At 52.8% G+C, this 22,074-nt stretch overlaps 8 protein-coding genes across 8 annotated transcripts; 1 reads left to right on the top strand and 7 right to left on the bottom strand.

The window, feature by feature from the left end:
- Nucleotides 1–767: 767 nt before the first annotated feature.
- J4E90_003147 (uncharacterized protein) lies at nucleotides 768–1,445 on the bottom strand (the record flags this gene model as incomplete). The annotated part of the gene is made up of 1 exon (XM_051432719.1): nucleotides 768–1,445. The coding sequence occupies one exon, from the start codon at nucleotides 1,443–1,445 to the stop codon at nucleotides 768–770; it is 678 nt and encodes a 225-aa protein (XP_051294141.1).
- A 612-nt stretch (nucleotides 1,446–2,057) lies between these two features.
- On the bottom strand, nucleotides 2,058–2,741 carry J4E90_003146 (uncharacterized protein; the record flags this gene model as incomplete). Its single annotated transcript, XM_051432718.1, has 1 exon — nucleotides 2,058–2,741. A coding segment is annotated over one exon (684 nt), but the record flags the coding sequence as incomplete, so codon positions are not given.
- Nucleotides 2,742–6,097: 3,356 nt separating this feature from the next.
- On the bottom strand, nucleotides 6,098–7,107 carry J4E90_003145 (uncharacterized protein; the record flags this gene model as incomplete). Its single annotated transcript, XM_051432717.1, has 2 exons — nucleotides 6,098–7,073; nucleotides 7,100–7,107. The coding sequence occupies 2 exons, from the start codon at nucleotides 7,105–7,107 to the stop codon at nucleotides 6,098–6,100; spliced, it is 984 nt and encodes a 327-aa protein (XP_051294139.1).
- Nucleotides 7,108–10,806: 3,699 nt separating this feature from the next.
- On the bottom strand, nucleotides 10,807–11,065 carry J4E90_003144 (uncharacterized protein; the record flags this gene model as incomplete). Its single annotated transcript, XM_051432716.1, has 2 exons — nucleotides 10,807–10,833; nucleotides 10,901–11,065. The coding sequence occupies 2 exons, from the start codon at nucleotides 11,063–11,065 to the stop codon at nucleotides 10,807–10,809; spliced, it is 192 nt and encodes a 63-aa protein (XP_051294138.1).
- Nucleotides 11,066–15,288: 4,223 nt separating this feature from the next.
- On the bottom strand, nucleotides 15,289–16,169 carry J4E90_003143 (uncharacterized protein; the record flags this gene model as incomplete). Its single annotated transcript, XM_051432715.1, has 3 exons — nucleotides 15,289–15,801; nucleotides 15,850–15,973; nucleotides 16,033–16,169. The coding sequence occupies 3 exons, from the start codon at nucleotides 16,167–16,169 to the stop codon at nucleotides 15,289–15,291; spliced, it is 774 nt and encodes a 257-aa protein (XP_051294137.1).
- Nucleotides 16,170–16,764: 595 nt separating this feature from the next.
- J4E90_003142 (uncharacterized protein) lies at nucleotides 16,765–17,519 on the bottom strand (the record flags this gene model as incomplete). The annotated part of the gene is made up of 2 exons (XM_051432714.1): nucleotides 16,765–17,399; nucleotides 17,513–17,519. The coding sequence occupies 2 exons, from the start codon at nucleotides 17,517–17,519 to the stop codon at nucleotides 16,765–16,767; spliced, it is 642 nt and encodes a 213-aa protein (XP_051294136.1).
- A 193-nt stretch (nucleotides 17,520–17,712) lies between these two features.
- J4E90_003141 (uncharacterized protein) lies at nucleotides 17,713–18,059 on the bottom strand (the record flags this gene model as incomplete). Its single annotated transcript, XM_051432713.1, has 2 exons — nucleotides 17,713–18,003; nucleotides 18,051–18,059. The coding sequence occupies 2 exons, from the start codon at nucleotides 18,057–18,059 to the stop codon at nucleotides 17,713–17,715; spliced, it is 300 nt and encodes a 99-aa protein (XP_051294135.1).
- Nucleotides 18,060–18,847: 788 nt separating this feature from the next.
- Nucleotides 18,848–19,952, top strand: J4E90_003140 (uncharacterized protein; the record flags this gene model as incomplete). The annotated part of the gene is made up of 2 exons (XM_051432712.1): nucleotides 18,848–18,854; nucleotides 19,270–19,952. The coding sequence occupies 2 exons, from the start codon at nucleotides 18,848–18,850 to the stop codon at nucleotides 19,950–19,952; spliced, it is 690 nt and encodes a 229-aa protein (XP_051294134.1).
- Between the last annotated feature and the right edge of the window lie 2,122 nt (nucleotides 19,953–22,074).

The raw sequence follows: 22,074 nt of genomic DNA, 5'->3' as shown, positions 1-22,074 counted from the left end.
AAACGGACTTCCGGTGAAGATACGGCGATCGTCTCCCTTCGTTTCACGTCTGGCGTGGGTGCAAGTAACTTTTGGGTAACGAGGGATTAGAGGTGAAGAGTAGGTACTGGTAGACATGTCACGCGCGCGACTTACAGGCGGTACTGACAAGTCTACATGACAGCTTGGACAGGTGTATAAAAAGACGTCAAAGCGGAGAAGCGCGGTATAGACGGTGGACAGTGTTGTAAGGTGATTACAGAATTAATTGACTCGCTCTGGGGCTCTATGGTCCCAGCAATGATGCGCATGGATCATCGAAATAGATTATAATAATACATATCCGCCCAAAAACACGAAACGCTCCAAGAATGTAAAACTCCTTTCCTCCAAGCTGATTTCGCCCTGTGCATGTAGTACCCCAGCATGCGCCGATGAGAGGATGCTACCTGTCTGACTCTTGTTGCCCGACACGTCTTGTGACTGACCGGTGCGTGTTGGCCCTTCTTATCTTACGACTTCGCGGTTTGTCGGATTTCTGGTTGACCAGGAACATCGCTGAGCTCTGAAATCGCCCGCGAGTCGTCGATCAGGTTGTGGTGGCGATGCGCATCCCAGATGCGATTGTCCGACATGTTTGATGGACATGACATACCGCCTGACGGGTTGAAAGCACGGGTATGATGCAGGACGGCAGCGGACCCTGCAGGTGACAAAGGGTACCGTGGAACCTGGGGACCAGACCATTGCCCCGGGTCCACGACATCTTGTATTCCCAAATGCGTCCATCATTCCATCCTGCCCTCTTGCACATACACGTTGTGAGGTCCCGCACCGCAGTGCAACGCGCCGCTCGCCAGCTGCGTGAACTTCGCTTCAACAACATCGACCAAACAGTGTTCGACAAAGTACCGCGCCGCGAGTTCATTCGCTGCCAGCATGCTCGGGCAAGTCCCTACGACCTTTGTATCCTCGCCCAGGTCGCGGTTCTTGCTGCTGACTACCACATGATACGCTGACCGGCCGTCATGCGCCCGCGGAATCAGCTTCTGCGAATACAGGGCATCGCGCAGGGCGAGCGGGTATGTGCTGATGTCGCCGGGGACGATGGCGGGTTCGGGGCGGCGATGGACGAGCTGCGGTGCAGCGGCCTGGAGGGGAGGGGGCTGCGACGCCTGGGAATAGGGATGAGGCTGTGGGTATGCCTGAGGAGTTGGGGGCGCTGGGCCGCTGACTACCGACGAGGTAGGAGCCAGCCGCGGTTGCTGCTGCTGATGCCGGAGCAGGAAGTCGCGATGCTCGTCGAGTTGTTTCCGCAGTGCGTCGCTCGTGGTCTGGAAGATGCGCTCCTGGACGCCTGGCCCGAGGTTGCGCGAATAGTGTAGCAGGTCGGCGCTGCAGTCGAGCTGCAAAAGGCTGTGTTGGCGATCGAAGCCATGCGAACGTGCTGGTGCTGTTGCTGTCATTTTCAGAGGGGCGGTTTGCGCGACTGGACACGGTTATAGTAGATGGTGATGAAAATCTGATATGATGTGCATGACGCGGATATTCGCAAATCTTGGAAAGGCCCGGAGCCATTCCCTCCCGTATTCGCGTCTCCACGTGATCTGGCGTGGCAGTATCACGACGCGAGGTGTGTGTTATTGTTTTTGTGCTCTTGTATCGAAAATTATTTTTGTTATGTGTGTTGGTGCGTAGCTGTGCTACAGTACATCTGGGCTTCTGCGCCAGAGCCATTCCTTGTACATGGGTCGTTACATGACGTCGTGAGATCGGTGGGCGTGAACATGAATAGAAACTGACGATGCTGCCGGGATACTCCTCCAACAAGATCGCGCCGAAACTCCATCAGTGCCCACCGTGAAACGCGATGCTAACAAAAAGGAATCAACCCACTATTAAAATCTCGTTAGAGAAACATCATACAATCAAACCCCTGATCGTCGTGTAAACATCGCCTAGGCGAAACCACCAACAGACCGCACGCGAGTGTTGTTACCGTTGCTAGGGGGCCATAACTCCGAATGTGGGACAATAATCTCACTTCACGAAGTTGTAGCTGACGGGTTTGACAAGCCTCAGAATCCGCCGCCGAACGCATCGTTGGCCTCTTGCTGGAGGGCGTCGTAGTACTCGCAGAGGTCAGGGAAGGCCACTATGGTCTGCTTGACTGGGAAAGGGATGTCGCAGACGATCTTCTCCCAGTCCTTGGGACGGTTGCGCACGACGCGGATGAGCTCTTCCATGCAGTTCAAAGACATGTTGCACATCTTATGAGCCCATCCCATGTCCACGGAACCGTTGAGATGCTCTAGATCCTGTGTAGCGGGGTTGATCAGGATAGACCAAACGAAGTTCTCGTGAGTGGGAGACGGCTCTACGGGCGATGTAGCAGGCGTTCCTCCGTAGGCTGCACCCATCTGGAAGAACCGCTCCCAGACCTGGTCGAAGAGGCTTGCGAAGGGGCTTGCTGGGACCCTGCTGCGAGAGTTTCCTGAGTCATACTGACCTTGACGGAAAGCCATCTCCTGTACAGCCAGATACTCGGGGATGTCGGTCATCGTGCGTGGAAATGCTGGCGCAGGGTTGACCATGGTGGATGGATGACGCTTGGACTTGCTGAACGATGCGTGACCGGATGAACGCCAGTTATCGGACCTCTGGCCTGTGTGAGAGATGCCACGTTGAGAACCAATGTCTTTGAGGTGGTTGGTCTTAGCCGGCGCCATCTTCTGCGTGTAGTCACCGTACTGCTGAGTGCCCTGGGGTAAAGTGAACGATGGAGACGCAAGAAAAGGCGGCATATTTCCGTTGACTGTCATAGGATGAGCTCGCTGAGGAGTTGTTGGCTTCGTGTATGTTAGCCACAGTCCCTCGACATGCTAGGTTGAAGCGAAACCCACAAGCTTTTGCTTTGCATGTGGCATCTGGCTGTTGACTGGTCCTCGAGAAGCATCCATAGGGCGGCTCATGGCATTGGTGTAGCTGAGCTGCGACGATGATCCTCCAGAAACGGAATGTGAATCAGTGGACGCGCTTCCATTGGATCCGTCTTCTGCCACAGTAGGCAAGGACTGCTCGTCCCTCTCGAAGCGCGGCCGGAGTGGACTACCATAGCCGCCAGTCGTGCTACCGCCTATGAATCTACCCTTGGTGGGCGTATGTGCCTCGAGGACTGTCAACAACAAGATTCCACAGAAGATGCCAGAGCAGACGAAAGAGAAGACGACTTACCTGAGGTGATGAGAGAGACATGACTTCCACAATCTTAGCAACAATGATGCGATAACAGCGCTATAGCGGGTGCGGATGGTGCGGATTTGGGGGGCGACGCGACCGTGTGAGCGTGGTGCGGTGGCGGAGGGAAGAGGATGGACGCGGCGAAGAAAGGCCTCGCCAAGCTGACAGCTTGAGCAAACACGCTTCTAAGTGATTCAGTCGCGATAAGGTGAGAGTGAGAGCTCAAAGTGGGGCCCCGGACCCCAGATTTTCGTCGTGCCTTCTGCTTTGGTGGTCCGCGTGGTGAAGGTGAGTCCACGTCCGGAAGAGGAAAGAGCGAAAACATGACACTGGCTTGCCCTCAAACCAGAGATACGTTCCAAAGTTCAATTGAAAGCTGGTATAACACGAAATCCTTCTGGGGGATATCGAGAACAGTTGTTTTTATTATAGAAAACCACGACGTAGTGTGGAGCCATAAGGACGAGAGCATCTCATACAGTAAAAAAACTGAACAGGTCTGCAGGCTACATTAAGCCAAAACCTTGCAAAGGCGGTGACCCAGCGCCAATGTAGGCTCCAGGCTGTTCAGTTTTTTCCTAGGTTGGCGTGAGAGTGCACATATGCGACCTCCACATTGGAAACATGAAGAGAAATTGCAATGCGTTTCATACTTGAATTGTGGAAGTAGGGCTTGGAACAGTGGGATCTCGACCTTAGAAGGCAGAGTAATCCTAGAGATTTGCGCGGTGATCGAGACAGAGCGACAAATGGAGAATGGACTGCTGGAGGGTTTTGGTAGAACGAGAGAGGAGCGTTCGTGAGATTTAAGTGAAAGCAACAGTACGTGCGAAGAGAATCAAACCCCCAAGGATGTGGAACATCGGCTATTCTTGAGTGAGTCGGCATTGCAAGAAAATTCTACCTCATCAAGGCCGATCGGCTATATGGCATATACCTCTAACGTCGGCGTGATATGAGTACAGCAAGCCACTACGATATTACCGACTTCACAGTTACTATGAATACCAACACTGGCTATGCGCAATTGATCACACGAGCACAAAGAAATTGCTTGTAGCCGAAATCTTCGTGTGCGGGGACCTTGCTGAGCTTTGCGATCTATCGCAACATGACTTCTTCAAAGACGTGCGTTCTGGAAAGAACCACACTGGGCGAACGATCTTTATGTGCGAGATGACTGTCACAAGTCTTGACGTTTTCGACGATGATGTAGTGGCGTCGAAGGGCCGAAGAAGCCGGAATCGTCCGACGAACATGCGCGACCAATCACGGGTTGGCAGTTGTCATAACCGAGGAAGCTTGAGTGGCGCCCTGACGCTACAACTTCGATGATAGCAACACTTTGATCTTTATGCCCCAGCCCGCACTCTCCACTCCACACCACACACAATGGCCTCCACACGCGCTTTCACCCGTCTGGCTACCCGGAGATTTGGTACGTACACCGTCCAGTGTCACCGCGACAGCTGAGCACTGCTAACGCTCTTCGACAGCCGTACGGCCGGCAGTTTTCTCCCGCGGCTTCGCCTCCGTAAACGACGTTCACGCCCGCGAGCCCATCTCCAAGACCGCCGAAAAGATCGTACCCGATGCGTCGCGATCACCCATCCCGGAGAGCAAGACATCGACAATCGAGGACCCTGAGGCCAGCGCAGATGCGAAGACCAAGACCTTCCACATCTACCGATGGAACCCAGATGAGCCGACCTCCAAGCCCAAGATGCAGTCGTACACACTCGACCTGAACAAGACCGGACCCATGATGCTGGATGCGCTCATCAGGATCAAGAACGAGGTGGACCCTACTCTGACGTTCAGGCGGAGTTGTCGCGAGGGTATTTGCGGAAGTTGTGCCATGAACATTGACGGAGTCAACACCCTGGCATGTCTCTGTATGTGCAATCGCATCCCATGAAGGAATTTGGAAGGCTAACAGGTCATGACAGGCCGTATCCCCACCGACACAACCAAGGAATCTCGCATCTACCCGCTCCCCCACATGTACGTTGTCAAGGACCTCGTGCCGGACATGACGCTCTTCTACAAGCAATACCGATCAGTCAAGCCATACCTGCAGCGCGACACCGCCGCACCAGACGTACGTACACCCTTGGAAGTCGGCCAATAGACATCTGCTAACAATGTCCCAGGGTCGTGAGTTCCGCCAATCCAAGGAAGACCGCAAGAAGCTCGACGGACTCTACGAATGCATTCTCTGCGCCTGCTGCTCGACTTCGTGCCCGTCCTACTGGTGGAACCAGGAGGAGTACCTCGGCCCCGCTGTCCTTCTCCAATCCTACCGATGGATCGCAGACTCGCGAGACGAGAAGAAGGCCGAGCGCCAGGACGCCCTCAACAACAGCATGAGCTTGTACCGATGCCACACCATTCTCAACTGCTCAAGGACATGCCCCAAGGGACTTAACCCTGCGCTGGCCATTGCCGAGATCAAGAAGAGCATGGCTTTCACCTAAAGTGTTTTTGGATCGTTGTAGTAGAGTGGAGAACCATCGCATCTTGTTTGCTGGATGAACCTGCGATTTTGCGCAGAAGTTGATACTTTTTGAGCCTGATTTGTACTTTTTGAGATGTATATGCAACCAAATTCAAGCAATTACTTCAATTATGTCTGTGCGATTCATACGAAGAGGGCTGTTTCTTCGAGCCTGTACTTCACGAAACCTGTAACTCTCCTGAGGCTTTCGTTGTGAATATGCTAACACATGTGCACATTGTTAGAGACTACATATATTTAGTACGTCTTGTACGGTACCATAAGGAAAACCCGCTAACCTCATCCTTCGCAAACTAGTCCGTCATACTTTTCACATCATGCTCGATGTCATTACCCTTATCCAACACCCTCATATACTGGTTATTCAGAGTCATTCCCTTCCGAGTCATGTTCCCAGGGGTTCTTCTTGGGAGCAGGATCGATCTCATACATCATCCACCCACTGAGCGACTGCAGCGAATCCAGCTTCTTCTCCTCCGACCCAGCATCGGAGTCATTGCTGCTAGTGATCTCGATACCCAGCGATCCGGCGACCATCTTTGTCTTGTACTCCGTACCATTGTCGTTCACCAACACAGGCACAGACGCAAAGCCCGACGGGATATCATCGGTATCCACCCGATGGTACGAAACTCCGTCCAATTCCAACAGCTGTTTATCGGATTCGTCGACGTTCCAACTCTGCGTTCCTGTCTTCAGATTATACATGCACTTGCCCTTGTCGTCCCAGAAGCAGAATGCCGTTAGCCAGCCTCCCAGATATGACGGTCCGCTGCCCCCACCAGAGCGATGGGCGACCTTCTGCCAGAAGTCGCGGGAGGCAACGGCCTGCTCCGGATCGAACGTTGCGATGAAATTGCGCAGAACAGGGCGAAGTAGATCGGCGAATGTACTTGCTTCAGGACCCAATTCAACGAGTTTCTCCAGCCTGGCGAGGATATCTTCGTAGTCCTCGCGTTCACCCAGTATAGTGACAGAGGGAATGCCACACATGATACTCATCTTGTACGAGAAATAGGCCTGCATAGTGCCCATCATGAGTACTGCAGCTGTTGTGCGATCGCTGACTGTGGTCGTGCTGAACGCAGGCATGATCCAATCGCGCAGATCGGGGTCCTTGACGTTCTCCTGTATGAGTCCCGTCATCCGTCGAGCTAAGGCACCGATGTCCACGGAGTGAATGCTGCCCACGTCTTTGACCTCGAGCTCTTTCTGTCCTTGGTGCGAGACGAAATGATCACGTAGGGCTTCGGCATTGGCGTTGATGTAGAAGTTCAACTGTGAGAGGATTGCGAACCAGACGTCTTCCGGGCGGATGGTGAGATGATGGTGGTAGCTATACGCATCGAAAGCTGCGTGGACGAAGCCATTGTTGGAGCCGACGATGCAAGACTTCTGGAGTTCATCAGCGGAGACCGAACTCCGGATTAGCCATTTGCAGGCCTGCGAGTCTCGTTCACTGGTGCGTGCGAGGAGCTTTTCTGGGGTTTCGACGTTGTAGGTTCGGCTGCGTGAGCTTTTTGAGTAGTGGTCTGCAACTGTGAGGGTGGTTGGCATGGTTGCAGGAGTACGTGATGGATGATTTTGACTTTGACTTTGAACTTTTGAGATTATTTGAGGATGAGAAAGATGTGCGGTCTTTGATGTAGCTACGTTCGACTTTAATATGCATGCCGTGTGAGCTTCAGGCTGCTGCTGCCTAGGTATGCCTAGATCAGCCGATGTTTGTGGATTGGTGCCTTCCAACATCTCGATGCGCAGACGCGCAGTTGCTTAACGCTTCGCGGGGTAGTGAAGTCTCTGTACTCCAACACCTCACTTTACTGCGACAAAGACGCATTCGGTGCAATGACTTCCAACAGGATCTTCATATGAGATTGCGATATATTGATGGATTCACTACTAGGTTCATTGGCAGCGTGATGCCCCGCTCAGAGAATCGACCAGACGATGCCGTCCTGCAGGTGGCTACCAGTGGCCAATGATCTCGACTGAGAAGCAGCGACTGCGCATCTGCGCTTTCCCCGCCACAATACGACTGACAGCGTGCGAAAATCAGGACACCAGGCTGCAGTCTGGTCAGCATAGCCAAGCATGTGGCGTCGGGGTAGAGAAACCTCAACGACACAGCCTGGCCAACATCTACTACTACCACTACTGTGTTCATTTCAGCCCAGACTAATATCGATATCTGAGTATACTGGCTCTCCTTCTATCTGACCATATACTACGGCATTTTACGCGGTTCAGCGAGTATACGTTGATTCTGCTATTAATTCTTCGGTTCCTCCAGGCGCGGCTATGGGAGACACACTGTTGCCCGGATTTCTGGCGGAAGATCCACCAGGTTCCTTGTACCACAAGCTTCCTACCCCAACATCCTTCCGCCTGATAGAGATCGCCAAAGCTTCTCCGTATCTCAGTTGCAGCATGAGAACGGTTTCGCTCGCGGATTCCACGCCATACCATGCGCTCAGTTACTGTTGGGGTTCCTCAAACCGGAGTGTTACTTTACGATGTAACGGTTTCAAGCTGAAGATATCGTCGAATCTAGCAAAGGGAATAAAGAGGTTGTATGCGTATGCAGTAGAAACGCATGCCACGTTGTTCTGGATTGATCAAATCTGCATCAATCAAAAAGACAACGCAGAGCGTACCCAGCAAGTTCAGATGATGCGATCAATCTATCACCAAAGTACGCATACTATAGTCTGGCTTCCGCTCAAAGATGGTATGCATTTTCCCTCAGCAGATCAAAGTTTCTCCAACTATGTTCATGCGCTTGGTCGCTGGGACGGGATGAATGTATCTAGTGCAAAAAACCTGTCTCACTTACTGACGAGTTCAAGAGATTGCCATGGCCGCGAACAGCATTTTAGCTGATCTAGACCATGACTACAACAGACATCCAGATCATCATCAGGTCCCCCCAATGGATGACAAAAGATGGAGTGCCTTAGCTCAGTTGCTGGAATCACCATGGTTTGAACGTTGTTGGATCCTGCAAGAAATAGCAGTGTCCAAGTGTCACCCTGAGATTCTTTGCGGTAATCAGAGAATCTCCTGGCCACACTTTCAAAGAGTGATAGTTTGGCTGAACAAATCTGGAAGCACGCATCGTACGGAACGCATGGAGCTTGTCAATAGCATCCATGAAGTGTCCGGCATAGAACACTGGTTTCTGCCGTCAAGGAAGAGATTTGCTCACCTGCACGTCCTGCTACGTTTGACGAACTCATTCCGTTCTACGGACCCAAGGGACAAAGTCTTTGCGCTCCTTGGGCTTAGCAGTGCGATCCGAGATCCTGATAATTGGCCCAGAGAGTTAGTGCCCGACTACACCCGACCGTTGCAGGATGTGTACGCGGCTGCCGCGAAGTACTGTATACGACAAAGTAATAGCTTGGATGTACTATCGCAGTTTGTTCATAACGGGACGCAAGGAGCATCACCATCACACCTTCTTTTCCCTTCATGGGTGCCGAGGTGGGACCTTGCAGATTCCACACGCCGCATCAGTGCCTTCGAATTGTACTGGGTTCCCCACGAGACTCGAAATCTGATTGAAAGGTTCAACAAAGCATCTAAAGGAACCGAGGCTATAACGGATTATGATACACCATTGAGCATTCTTCGTGCACTTGGAATACAGGTCGATACAGTCAGCATTTGCCTTCCTACAGTAACGCCAGATGACACCAAGTTCCATGCAGGAGTGCCAGAGCGTTATGGTGATTATCTATCGAACATTATCCCACAACTCTACAGAACGTGTGAGAACCATGTCACACACATCTCGGATTCATTCGACAGGACGTTCTTCCTGGTCACAACAGCAGGATTGACTCCTGAGCATGGCACTGCTCGACATGAGTCGCTAGATGCCTTCAAGTCTATCGTCAAATCCTCACAGGAACCGGCAATGCCGCATCAATTGTTGCTAGAAGACAACAGAGGACCCCTACAATACGCAATCAAGCCATATGACTTCCAGCCATACGCGGCGCTTAGGGGTCGCTATCCAAACCGCTACATCGCATCGCTCCAACGACTGATGAACAGACGTCTGTTTGTCACTTCCTCTGGTCACCTTGGTCTCGGGCCAGCAAGTATGATGTCCGGAGATACAGTCGTGATATTGTTTGGCGGAAACGTACCCTACATATTGAGGTCACTGGAGAACAACCGATGGCATTTCACTGGCGAGTGCTACTTAGATGGGTACATGTATGGCGAAGCACTCGAAAATGAGGGCAGAGATTTGTCGAGACATGAGTGGTTCGAAATGGTGTGAACGAATTCCTATTGGCATCCAAAGACCATAAACTCACCCGAACAACCTACGGAAAGTCATTGTTAGCTACAGTACAACATATCCTGCCACGACCGACGCAGCACCAGATTGTATAGCTATGGAAATTAAGCTGGGAACGTTTCTTTATAGTCAAATACCGTTTCGGAGACAATGCTCCATTACAGGCGAGAATGGATCGGAAGAAGCAAGAAGCAAGCGATCGGGTCCGGTCTGTGCTAGCCTGTTCCGCAGTAAAGCATGCAGCAAGACTGAACTTGGGTTCGCAGATGCTTTAGCGAGGCGAACTAGAGAAGGATCAAGGCAGTGACGAAGCTGTTTCCAACGACATGCATGGTCGAAGCATGATGAAGGAACAAAGGTGTTCTCGCATGGCGATGAGACGCTTGAGTGTAGTTTGATGGATGCCAGATTTGTTGTTAAACGCGCTGTCCACGATATGAGTGCAGCTCCGTACCATCTCCTACGTTAGCAACTCGATCCGATTCAAAGTAATACAACGCGACAGTTTCTTAATGGGTATTTGACTTGTTCATTATTACCACGAAGCCCTCTCAAAGAGGCATTCGCACCACAGTGCCTCCCCAGCAGGGTCAGCCCGTGTTATCCTATACGCGAATATTCAAACACATTATACACAAGCTCTTTGCCCGGTCCACATAACAGCTCTTATGACTTTCGTATCGGGGGTCATGTCTTGTCCGCCTTGAAATCGTACTGCTCGGCTTCGCTCCAACTTCGAATCAAAGGGGGTATCTTATGCCATGCCTTTGCCAGCTTGCCTCTGTGGTGGGTGTTAGGAGGCTGTATGGGGAAAGAATTGGGTGGTTGGGGTGGTTGGGAAAACGTACCTTCTTGTTGATGAACATGGCAATGACGAGGATGGCGACGAGGAAAACAATGACGAAGACGACAATGACACCGGGCTCACGCTGGGCCCAGTTCTTGTCGCGCTTGGCGAGCTGGTGGAGAGCGTACTCGGCGCGAGCGGCGATGGGCATGCTGATGGCGGCCATTGTGTTTGTTTGTGGGTTTCTGGGGCGGAGATGTTAGAAAGGTTGTTCGTACGAGCAGCTGTGAAGACCTGGAAGGATTCCCGGAGCTGGAGAAGCACAGGCCAGGCGTATTGGGCGCGTGCGATTCACTCCCAAGAGACGTCTCGAGCGTGACGATCTTCGGCCAAGGCTTGTCGCGAGACTGGTCCCGATGGCGGTGATGCGATGCGATGCGACACGACGCGACAGGATGCGACGACGTGACGCGAACTCTCCCCGGCAGCTCCAGAACAAGGCGGCATTGAGCTTACATTTACGAATTGAATCGGTCCACTGTTTGAATATCGAGCTGAGGGAAGCTTTGTTTTGGCTGTTGATGGCAACGGAAGCTGGTCAGCGCGATCGGATCAAACCCACGGAAACGGTCGCTAGGCAGAGGGACTCGGCGATGTTTAATTGAAAGGCGCAGGTCGACAGCGATGCAGCATCAAAGAGTGAGAACGAAAAAGCTCTTAATAGCAAGAGGGTGAATGTCCGCTTTTAAATGCGCCGGCTCGCCGAAAATTTCTGCACAGTTGATGAGGCATTTTGTTTGGCCCCGGGTCCTAGCGGGTTGTCCGGGAGGCTCCAAGCTTGCAAGGGTGGGTGCAGCGTCGCTTCGGCCGGGGAATGGGCGCGGGCCTGGAGGGAGGGAGTAGGGAGCGGTACTTACGTCTGAGGCTCGTCCGAGTGGGTAATGGATAGTGGGCGCTGGGGGATGTTGGAGACTCGGGGCGAGGAGCAGCGTGAAGAGTAGATGAAGGTTGGGTCGGGCCTAGCAACCACCCGCGAGGGTTGAGGGAGCTAGGAGGGAGCTACCCAGTGCAGCCAATGGCGCGACATGCCATCATTTCGTCGTAGATGAGCCGACGATCGCAGCCTCACGTCGGACATACTCACGTTCGGGGATGGGACTGCACGTGTAGTGATATTGAGTCACTATCTGCTAGTCGCCTGTCATGAGAAGAGCCGCTTTAGAGCTTCACCGGTCGTTGATACCAAGCCATCCACTGTAGCACTCCCAGCACTCCCCATGAACCTCTCGCTCGCGCCTCCACACAGTTGCCCAGGTGCGTCTGGCGCTGCAAGCCGCTGACGCTACTCGTCGGCTCCACTCAGCCAGCACCCCTGCCACCTCTAAACCGTTCTTGTGCGGCAGAAGCAGCATCGATGTCATCGCCCATTGCTTATCGTCCATGACTGATGAAGGCGGCGCGAACCCACCTGCACCCTCGGATATCTCGCCAGGGCCGTTTGACACCAGCCGAACCGTGGGCAGCATCAACCGGGCAACAGCAGGCCTAGCGCACCGGAGCCAAAAACAACGCACGTCAATAATGCCTCATTTCCAGACGCTGGCTTCGCGTCGACAGGGCGACGCGCTACGCCGATAGCGCCCAGGCAGACTGGAGACGCGTGGGGTGGCCTTGGTAGCTCAGTGCCGGGATCCTCACTAAGCTTCTGCTGTGCCTGTGCCCCCGCATCTTGGCGAAGCATGGCACACGAGCCCTACACGGCCTTTGAAACGCTGCAGAGCATCACCATGTCCCAGGCACCATCAGCAGAAGCAAGTGGCGCGAGCTGCACGCGGGCCTTGGAACGTCTGAGTTGTGTTGCCGCGTCCGCTATCGCGACGCTGCCCGTACTGCCAATATTGTTGCTATCCGGGATCGTGGAATAGCGTCGCCACATGACTCGGCGCCCATGTGACCGCCGTCGCTGTTGGCATAAATCCTTATTCAGCCCATCATAACCACCGCAATGTGCAGCCAGCCATCGAGATATGCCGTCGCGCGCACCAGCTCCTCCACACTCGCGCTCAGCGGCAGCACCGCTCCGTGCAACACGGCCTGCGCCAGCAGCGGACTGCGTCTGCTCGGAAATAGTGTCGGCAATATCGCGTTCAGTGCTGTCCCGATGGTCTGTGGTTGCCCTGTCTGCCGTCAGCGCCTTCCACACCTACACCGCAATTACACGTACTAGACGACAGGTTCGGCGTCACCAGCCTCTGCACTACTCTCAAACTCCCGGGTGCCGTCTCTTCTTGCACCCCTTCCGACGACGCGTGTGGGAGATAGAGCCGCACTGGTAGATGTCTCAGGTTGACTCCTTGCGGGTTCAGCAGCTTCTGGTTGATGGGGTTGTACACCGCAAAGTCGTGGTTCTTCACTCCGCTCCAGAGCTGCGTGCTGTCTTCTTTGCTTAGAAACATGACCGTCTTTCCCGTTCCTGTCCTGAGATAGTCGGCCTCCTTCACGCTGTGGATGAACAGATCATGCATATGCTTATCGTCATTGTCGAGCTGAACCAGCTGTTCAGAAGGGAAGTCGGAGAAGTGTACTGTGAGTCGCCATGGTAAATGTTGACGCTCTTCCTCTGTGCTCTCGATCTTGTGCGCTTGCTCAGCCTCTGTATCCGTGTCTGAGGGATACGCCGGCTCAGCGCCAGAGTAGAGGTCGTAGAGGAGACCCAGTGGATAATGCCATTTCAGCGGCACGTCTTCGTAGGATAACCATGCGTCTTTGGGCGTGACATCCGGGTAGATGAGGCTGCGTGCGAAGAAGGCATGTAGTTTGTGTATGAGTAGCCCGAGATACGATATGCGTGGAAATTGTATCTACCTCTAGTCAGCCATAGCACATCCGATGTATCATCGCCAGACTATGTCGACACTGCACGTACTAAGTAAGGATCCGACTCGTCGTACGTGCGACAGTCGCCCTTGTGCAGGCGTATCTCGAGCGGAATACTCCCGTTCCAAGTGCTCTGGCGCAGTCTACTCGCAACGTCTCTCTCAGCCATGGGCACGAAGCATCCGAGATGGCAGATTCGCCAGCCGCCGTTCTGGTAGCCTAGGCGCAGCTGAGCTGATGGATAGTGGGGTAGGTCGCTGCGCAGGCAAGGCGGAAGGCGCGTTGATGGCGGGGTATGCAGGGGAGCTTGGGCCTGACGTGCAGGAAACCCTGGGTCTTTTCGCTCGTGCGTGCGTCTCTGCGACAACCCAGACCGACTGTCGTAGGAAGATGGGCGCTGGTCGTGTCTTCTTCTCCACCCACAACGCATGTATGACGTGACGCCGTAGATGGGTGACTTACTTACGCACGACAGCTGGACCATGGATGTGGCACTGAGCCGCAAACGCTCGCGCCTGACTGTTGACGAGGACGAGGACGAGGTCCAGCGGAGGAGGGAGCCGTCGCCTGCGCTGCCGCCATTGGGCGATGCGCTGAAGAGGTCCAAGACGCAGTGCGAATTGGAAGAGCTAGATATTATAAGTCCTGAGGAGGCATGGGGCGTGGATGTGGATGCGATACTGGCTAGCAACACGCTCGCGACCCCAGTAGGCAGTATGCTGGAAGCGCATAATAACTGGGCAAGGTATAAGAGGCAGGCGTCATTAATCGTATTATGTGTGCAAGGGAACGTTCAGGTTCATTACGACCTGCTTTGGTAAGACCATCCCAAGCTCATCTGAACTCCTACTAACACCCAACAGTTCCTCTCTTCCAGACCTCTACGCCCTATCGCCCTCCCTACAGCCCTTCGTCCTCTGCCACGATCCCTCGATACATATAATCCCCTCCTCTGCGCCTTTCTCGCTCCCCCTTATACAAGCCGCGACTCCATCGAACAACCACTTCGTGCGCCTGGGGCTTCTACATCCCCTCGGTGGAGGCAAATTTCCGTTAGATGCACTCGTTGTGTTGGATAAGAAGGGCAGAAGGAGATTAGTGTTGCCATTTGGCTGGGGTGCTGGTAAACATGCGGATACGCCTGCCGGACGGAGTATACAGCTACGGTTGATGGCGTTGCTGAGGAGTTGTGTTGCGATGCTAGAACAGGAATAATAGAAGCTATTGTGCAGTTTGCTTCGACACTTGGTCTGAGGAATGTGAGGTTGATGTGTGAGCAGGGAGTGGCTCAAGGCGTCTGCAAGCAAGATGAAGGACGATATGGCTATGCTAGTAGCATGCAGACACCCTATGGTATTACTGTTGGATTAGCATGAAGTAGCGTGTTTGTTTTCAAGAAGTTTGATTAGGTGTGTAGTACTACCATGAACGCCAGACTCCTGCTATCCTTCCGGGTATCATCGCGAGACAGACTACCCAAGGACGCCTATTGCTGGAGAGGCTCCGCGAGAAGCAGAGTAATGTAAGAAAGGTGATGGTATGAAATGGAGACCACCTCGACGAAGCCTACATTTAACGACCAACAGCCATCGCGTTGTCGTCCTCCTTCAGTGCCTCGATGTAACGTTGAACGTCGCCCCTAACAGCGTGGACATAGTACGCCAGCCATCCTTTGGTAGAAAGCAACAGACTGCCGTACGCATAGTCTTCGACGTATTCGTTTTCGTGAACAGCGATGTGAGTGGCGAAAGCGCACATGATCAGTTCATACTGAGGTATCGTCTTCGCCTGCTCGCAGAAGTCCGGGAGGAACAGCCCATGAATCCCACACAATTTCCTGAGCTCTTCAGACTCCAGTCCCTCTTCGCAGAGGGCTACCATCATGAACTGGAAAGCGGAGTCCTGGAGATACTGCATGTCCATTTCGATTGCACAGAAGTAGACTTGCAGGTGGAGCTCTGTCTCTGATGTGCCGTAAGGAATTTCGTCGGGGAGCTTGTACTCTGGATCGAAGAGGGCGTCACACACGATTTCCACGACCGCAGGGCTGTACTTCCGGGTGGGGCACTCCGCGAGGTTTCCGGGCTTGATGCAAGTCAGTGAAGCACTTCAGGGAGATGACGAAAGACTTACATTGGCCGCAAGCCAGGTAGACAAAGACATTGCCAACTCCCCTGGTACGGCAATGCTAGTCAGACTATCATAAGTCGGGAGTGACAGGTCACGCTTCAGATGACTGCGGAATTCTTCGCGCCACCTACGGAGTGGTAAGTACCAAAAGAAACACAGGTTCAAGGTGGTGGGACTTAGACTTACATCTTGTGGTTCTCTTCGCGACCTGCCCGTTCCACTTCTTCAAAGGATAGATCCCCGAGGAAAAGGCGCACCATGGTCATGTCAGCCCCCCTGCGACCCGGAATGGGCTCGTCGTTATCGATGGTCACACTAGACATCGTGGTCGGTGGAGTGACTGCTTCTTTTGGTTGTGGAGGTTCGTCGTCGCTGGAAGTTATCACGCGAGAGTGATTTGGAACGATGCAGGTAGCGGAACTGAAGTAACCACCCACCACAAATATTACCGCGATATGGCTGCCTAACTAGCGACCCTGGCAATGCACGGGCGGAGTTCAAGGTCGTGTTTTGATATGACGTACTCAACTTGGTGCTGCACATTCACTCTAACGGTTTGAATCTACGGAGCACGCACGATGGCAGCCGAACGGCCCTGCATCACACAAGGAACGTCTCCCGAAGATGGTAGCTGAGGAATCTCATTATGCGTACACTACGTATGCTCGATTTATCTCTGATGAACGCCTAGTCATGCTATCCTTCCGGGTATTATCATCTAAAGTACAGCCCGTGACGCCTACGCCTGGAATACCTCCGCTACAAGTAGAGTCATGAAACAAGGAAAATGAGAGGCTTTAAGAAATACGACCTCGTTGTGATCGTCTGTAAATGGGAACGTACAGACTACAAAAGACCACGTATACTCATGAGTTGACACCCCATCGCCTACAAAAGTCGTTGTTGCTGCCAAACCCCCTACTGCTCCTGCTTATCGGTGACTTCGACGTTGTCGAGATCCTTAGACGCGTCAATCATGGTGACATCCTCCTTCGGCTCGACTTCACCACCTCCAGTCTGTGGCAGACCAGACGGTACTTGGGCTGCGCTAGGGGCAGAGACATGGAGACCTTGGATGGCAGGAACGCTGGTCAGAGTATCCTGTTCTTGGAAGCTGGACTCTCCACGGCTGGTATCCAGGTCGATACTGTCCTCAGTGGAATCGATGAGGGATATGATGGTGGAATCACCGACATCCTCACCCGCTGGGACGCTGTGCGATGATGATGCGTCGAGTTCCTCCGTAGCGGTAGTGAGTTCCGTGATAGTGGCGTCGCCTTCATCCGTCGCGTCGTCGTTCCTGCTGTTGGTGGGCTCTTCACTAGCGAAAAGATCGTTGATGGCCTGACGTGTCATAGGCTGATCACCTCCTTGATTACCGGCGGTCCGTGGGCGACGCCATCGAGGACCTTGCGGGCTGTGAGAGGCAGCGTGGGGAATGAAACTGTCATCTTCATCGTCTTCAACATATGCTTGGTTCTGGTTGCGCGAACTTGGGGTGTTGAAAAACGGACGAAAGGCCGGTTTCCGCTCGTCTTGTTCAGGGTTGGTAGCTCGGGTCTTTGAAGCTGATGTTTCCAGCGAAGTGCCCGGAAACTTCCGCTTGTTGGACGCAGTCTTATTAGCGGGGGTGATGAGAAAGCTACTCTCGGCCATCGCCTCGTACATTGCATATCGCGAGTGGCCTAGAAAGTCAAGGTACTTGCTACCGCCTTCTTTAAGCCAGCGAGACCTCTGCGATGCTCCGTATGTCGCGATCATACACAGGAATCCTTCGTCGATAGGCTCTGGTCGATCAAATAGCTTGTGCTTTTCCAGCACCTCCACAAATTGTTCGGCGGTCGGACGCTCTTGACGGATGGTGTCTCAAATGTTCCGGAACGCGACCTTTTGAAGTACACTTGCTTTCAGATATGTCGCGCAAAGGTAAACTTTGACATGAAGCTCCGTCAGACCGCCCTCCACCTTCACAGTGATAGTGCCGTCGTCAGAGTCCTTGGCCGCCTTCTTGAGGTGCTCCAATGTGTAATTCTCGAGCTTCTGCCGTTTATCCAGGTTGTATTCGGTCTTCATGAGATACTGCACCACCATCTCGACAACGATATACTCGAAACCATCGATTGAGACGATGGACTTGGTGCTTTGCGCATCTTGAAGCTGTCTGAACGTCGGTATATGCAGCCAACACAGCAACAAGCGTCTACATCAAACATGTAGTACGTGCAAATCATACGCACCTCTTCCTTGATCTTGACCGACCCGCCGACAGCAAAGCATCGGGGTATGAGGCAAGACGCCTCATGACTGTCTCGATTGACGACAATCGTAACATCAGCCGGTGTTTCCTTGACTAGGTTGTCCCGCCACCTGCTTCTGTCAGCGACCCGGTTGTATACATGCTTCGTTGCCATACTCCTGGTAAGTCTCATGGGCCATTGGGGATGTCTTCGAAGCCGCTTGCTCCCCGCGCAAGATGCGCAGGAATTCCATATCGGCCCCGGGCATGTTGTCTGTTCAAGTTGATGTCTAGGCGGGTATGATTGGAGGCGTTGATGATACAGTTCCCAAGACGCGCAAGTAGGATGGTGGGGGGACCGGACAGTGTAAATATACTGGCCAAAGTTGGCGCTAGTAGATATCACGTGCAGTGGCGTCAGGTGCGCTGCTTTGTGTCAGTGAAAGGGTAGAAACAGCCTGTTTGCTATTTGCTAGGTGGTACTTCGACGCACCCCAGCTAACTTTTCTACGAAATACCAGCGCTTGACTATGGTCATGGATAAGAATCTCCCGTCGACATATCGTGAACGCAGGACATCGGCGCCGGAGCTATCGACACTATCAGTCAGTGCATTTCCCCCGGCTGTTATGTATTCGCCACCAGAGAACGAAGAGCGCAAAACTGTCAGCAGTCGAGAAAGTAAGTCGCAAAGCAGCCCGAAGCCGGATGCAAATACTTATCCAGCAGACTCGCAGCTATCAAGTTCGGTCACTCCAACTGAAGATGTGGTGTACGATATTACATCCAACTCAGTTGATGGCGACAGCAGACAAGCTTCAACACCTGGTAAGTCATTATACGGGATATAGGAATGATGTCACTGATGTGTTGGAAGGCCATATTCCCGCCCGCATAGATGGTGCTCACATATCCTTGCAATCTCAGAAAACTCTTTTGGAACATGTCTTCAAGGGAAAACCCCTTAGGTTACCACATCCGCAATTCGTCTGCGCCCAGTAAGCATCGGATATAAGTACGACTAAGTACCCGCTGATAGAATGAAGACGTGACCGGATTGTTCTCGAAAAGCGAATCGGATGCGACTTCACGCTAGTCGTTAATGGTGTACAATTTTACGTCCACTCGGCCTTTCTCATCGGCGGATCGCAAGTACTGGAGGACTATATGTTCTCTACCAAGGTAAGCGTGGAAGTCGGATTCAAGAGCGCAGTATCAAATACTCACATTGTTCCAGAGCACATCTGAGCCTCCTACCAGAGAATACGAATTCGACGCACAAATCCACAGCCCGATCATGGTCGACCGCCTCATCGAGTTCATATATACTGGAACATACACACTCGGTCAGGGCGGACAAGCGACATTACTGCGTCACCACAGTAAGCTGCCTAGGGGCCTGACAAGCGCGAGCTATCCCATGAATCTGGAGAGCGCATTGGAATTTCACATGAAGATGTACAACATGGGAAAGAACCTGCAGTATCAGTCCTTAGTGGCCATCTCGCACACGAAGATGGCAGAGGCGATGCTGTGGACGAGCAAGTTCGGAGTAGGAGTAGGAACTGTGAAGAAATTCGTGACTTGGGCATACGATCCGGCTCAGAATTTCCAGGACACAGACGAACGTGCGGACGACACCTTCGGAGATGACAGCTTGAAAGAGCTGATAGTGGCGTGCGTCCTGCGACACATCCATCAAGAGCTCTGGGATGAGAGTGCGATAGCAGACTTCCGAGACTATGTCAAGGCATTCCCTGCTTTAGAGGTAGACGGCGAGCTTGCGGAAGAGGAGTACAAGGACTTGCTGAAGACGCGACCTGGCGCTAAGAGGGCGATGAAGAGGGCAAGGCGAGGACAGCAACATTAGCGTGAGGATGCGAACATGCCTCAGCTCTTAGAGGATTCTCGTCATCTGTGGAAATGGTTGTAGCATCGGAAGCTGCGAGTTACCGCATCTCGTCTTACAGTTCCGATGCTTCCGGGTGAGGAAGCCACGAGGTAAGCATCCGTGAAGAGCAGCGTGACGGCAGTCTGAAAGACAGGTTGCAAGGCCATTTGCAGAGCGTTAGAGCGTGTATTCGATCGACACCGTAGCATAGCCGTGGAACATCTCCCCAATGGCCGTGTTGCTGAGATGAAGCGTGAAGCGTGGATGCAGGAGATGTGAGGGACGTCTCCGTGAGGGTGGCTGGCGACTAGCGTGCTTCGCCACCCTGCCGCGATGACATTGGTTGGCGCGCCGTTAAACGTTCGATCACCTCTTCTTCGAACATGCGGATCTCGACACTCCATCAGCTGAAATGCGGATTGACAACGATGGCTTCCTTCTGTGAACTGAAGTTCCAGAAATTACGCGTGCAGATGCCATTCGTTCCGCAGCAACAAGCCTGAGCAGCCTTCTCATTGCACGAAGACGCGTCTATTGCTCGTGTGTTCGCGATTTCGTCTCGCGATGATCGGATCGCGGACACTTTGGGCCCAACCTAGGGTCAGCTACTTGTTTGATAGCGCCGATTTGCTGGCGCGTCTGGCGTGATACCTAGGCAGCGTATCCAGGGCCCGTGCATCTTGTCTACACAGGGTCTCATCTCCTTGCACATCCTTTATCACCTTTCGCCACTACACACAAACTCTCCTTATGCCACCAATTCGCACAGAGAAAAAGAAAGGTTCAGCAAAGGCTACTCCTTCCGGCGGTCTCGCAGCCTTCGGCTTCAGACCTGCCCCGAAAGAGGAGGTCGTAGCCGCAGCGGCCCGGGCAAAGCCTCCAGTTTCATCACGATCGGCTGCAGACCTAGTAGCGCAAGAAGCGTCGAAGCCAAAACCTCGTCTTCCCAAGCCTCTCGTTAAAGGAGTAAAACAAGCCTCCTTCTATGACTCCAGATGCGACTGGGACGACAAGTACTACAAGATTATTGGGACATCGACACGAAAGATCATTTTGGAGGGGCCGTTGAGCTGACAGAGTAGGTCTCATACTCTACTCCCTCTCTACAGGGCATACCGTGCAATACTAAACCGCGTGTTTCTAGCAAACATATTGACGATATCCTCTTCCTGGGACCTAAAGTCTGCGACTCACTAACGGAAATCCATCTTACATACGTGAATGTTGACTACAACGCTCATAATGGTACGAGTACATGACTATGCAACGCTTTGTAGAATCATTTCTGACTATCACGTTAGAATGTCTTGTGACGGACGAGAGTATCAAGCTTCTTGCTAAGGCTTGCAGAAACCTAAAGAAGATCTCTCTACCCGGGTCTAGGAGTTCTGAGCTTGGTGATCAAGGCTTGATCCATCTCATTTCGTTCTGTCAGAACCTTACCCATCTGGAGTTTTCCGGTTCTGGCGTTACAGAAGTCACTTTCGAGCAATCGATTGCTCACCCAGATTGGGCGCCGAACTTGAAGAAACTACGCCTCAACGACCTTTCTTACAATAGAAAACCCATGCGTGCGTTGCGAGACTTTGGAAGGACGCGACCGACACTGCCCATCGAGCTGGTTACCCGTTCACAATTCAAGAAGTGGGATACGTGGTACCTGGAGACCAGTCCCGATACGTACAAGAACGGGAGAAAGGTGTCTTCTAGTCTCCCTACTGTTACTTGAGCTACATTTAGGCACGCTCGGCCAGACATACTTGTTTCAGTTTACCTTGTCTTGCGTTGGCTGAGCAGCTTCTTGTACCTAACAAGTTATCTAAGATACACACATGTTTATAAGTTTACAGGACTAGGAACACATTGCTTACCTCGAGGTTGCAGTGGGTTGAGCGAGTTGCATTAATACCGTAGATGATGATTGGCTGTTCTGACAACTCCCGCGAAGAAATCCAAGGGCTCAAATTGCTGCACACAGTTCTTTCCTCAGAGGTTGTCAGCTCGTCAGTGTGCCACACTAGCTGCCTAGGCGTTCGGAGGACATGCGCTGCACAATAGGCTTACGGCTTGGAACCCAGGTGGCTCGAAGTCTTACACGATG

The sequence above is a fragment of the Alternaria incomplexa genome (assembly GCF_024043165.1).
Source record: "Alternaria incomplexa strain BMP 0042 chromosome Unknown scaffold_3, whole genome shotgun sequence".
Classification (NCBI taxonomy): domain Eukaryota; kingdom Fungi; phylum Ascomycota; class Dothideomycetes; order Pleosporales; family Pleosporaceae; genus Alternaria; species Alternaria incomplexa.
This window is presented reverse-complemented; position numbering and strand designations above follow the sequence as displayed.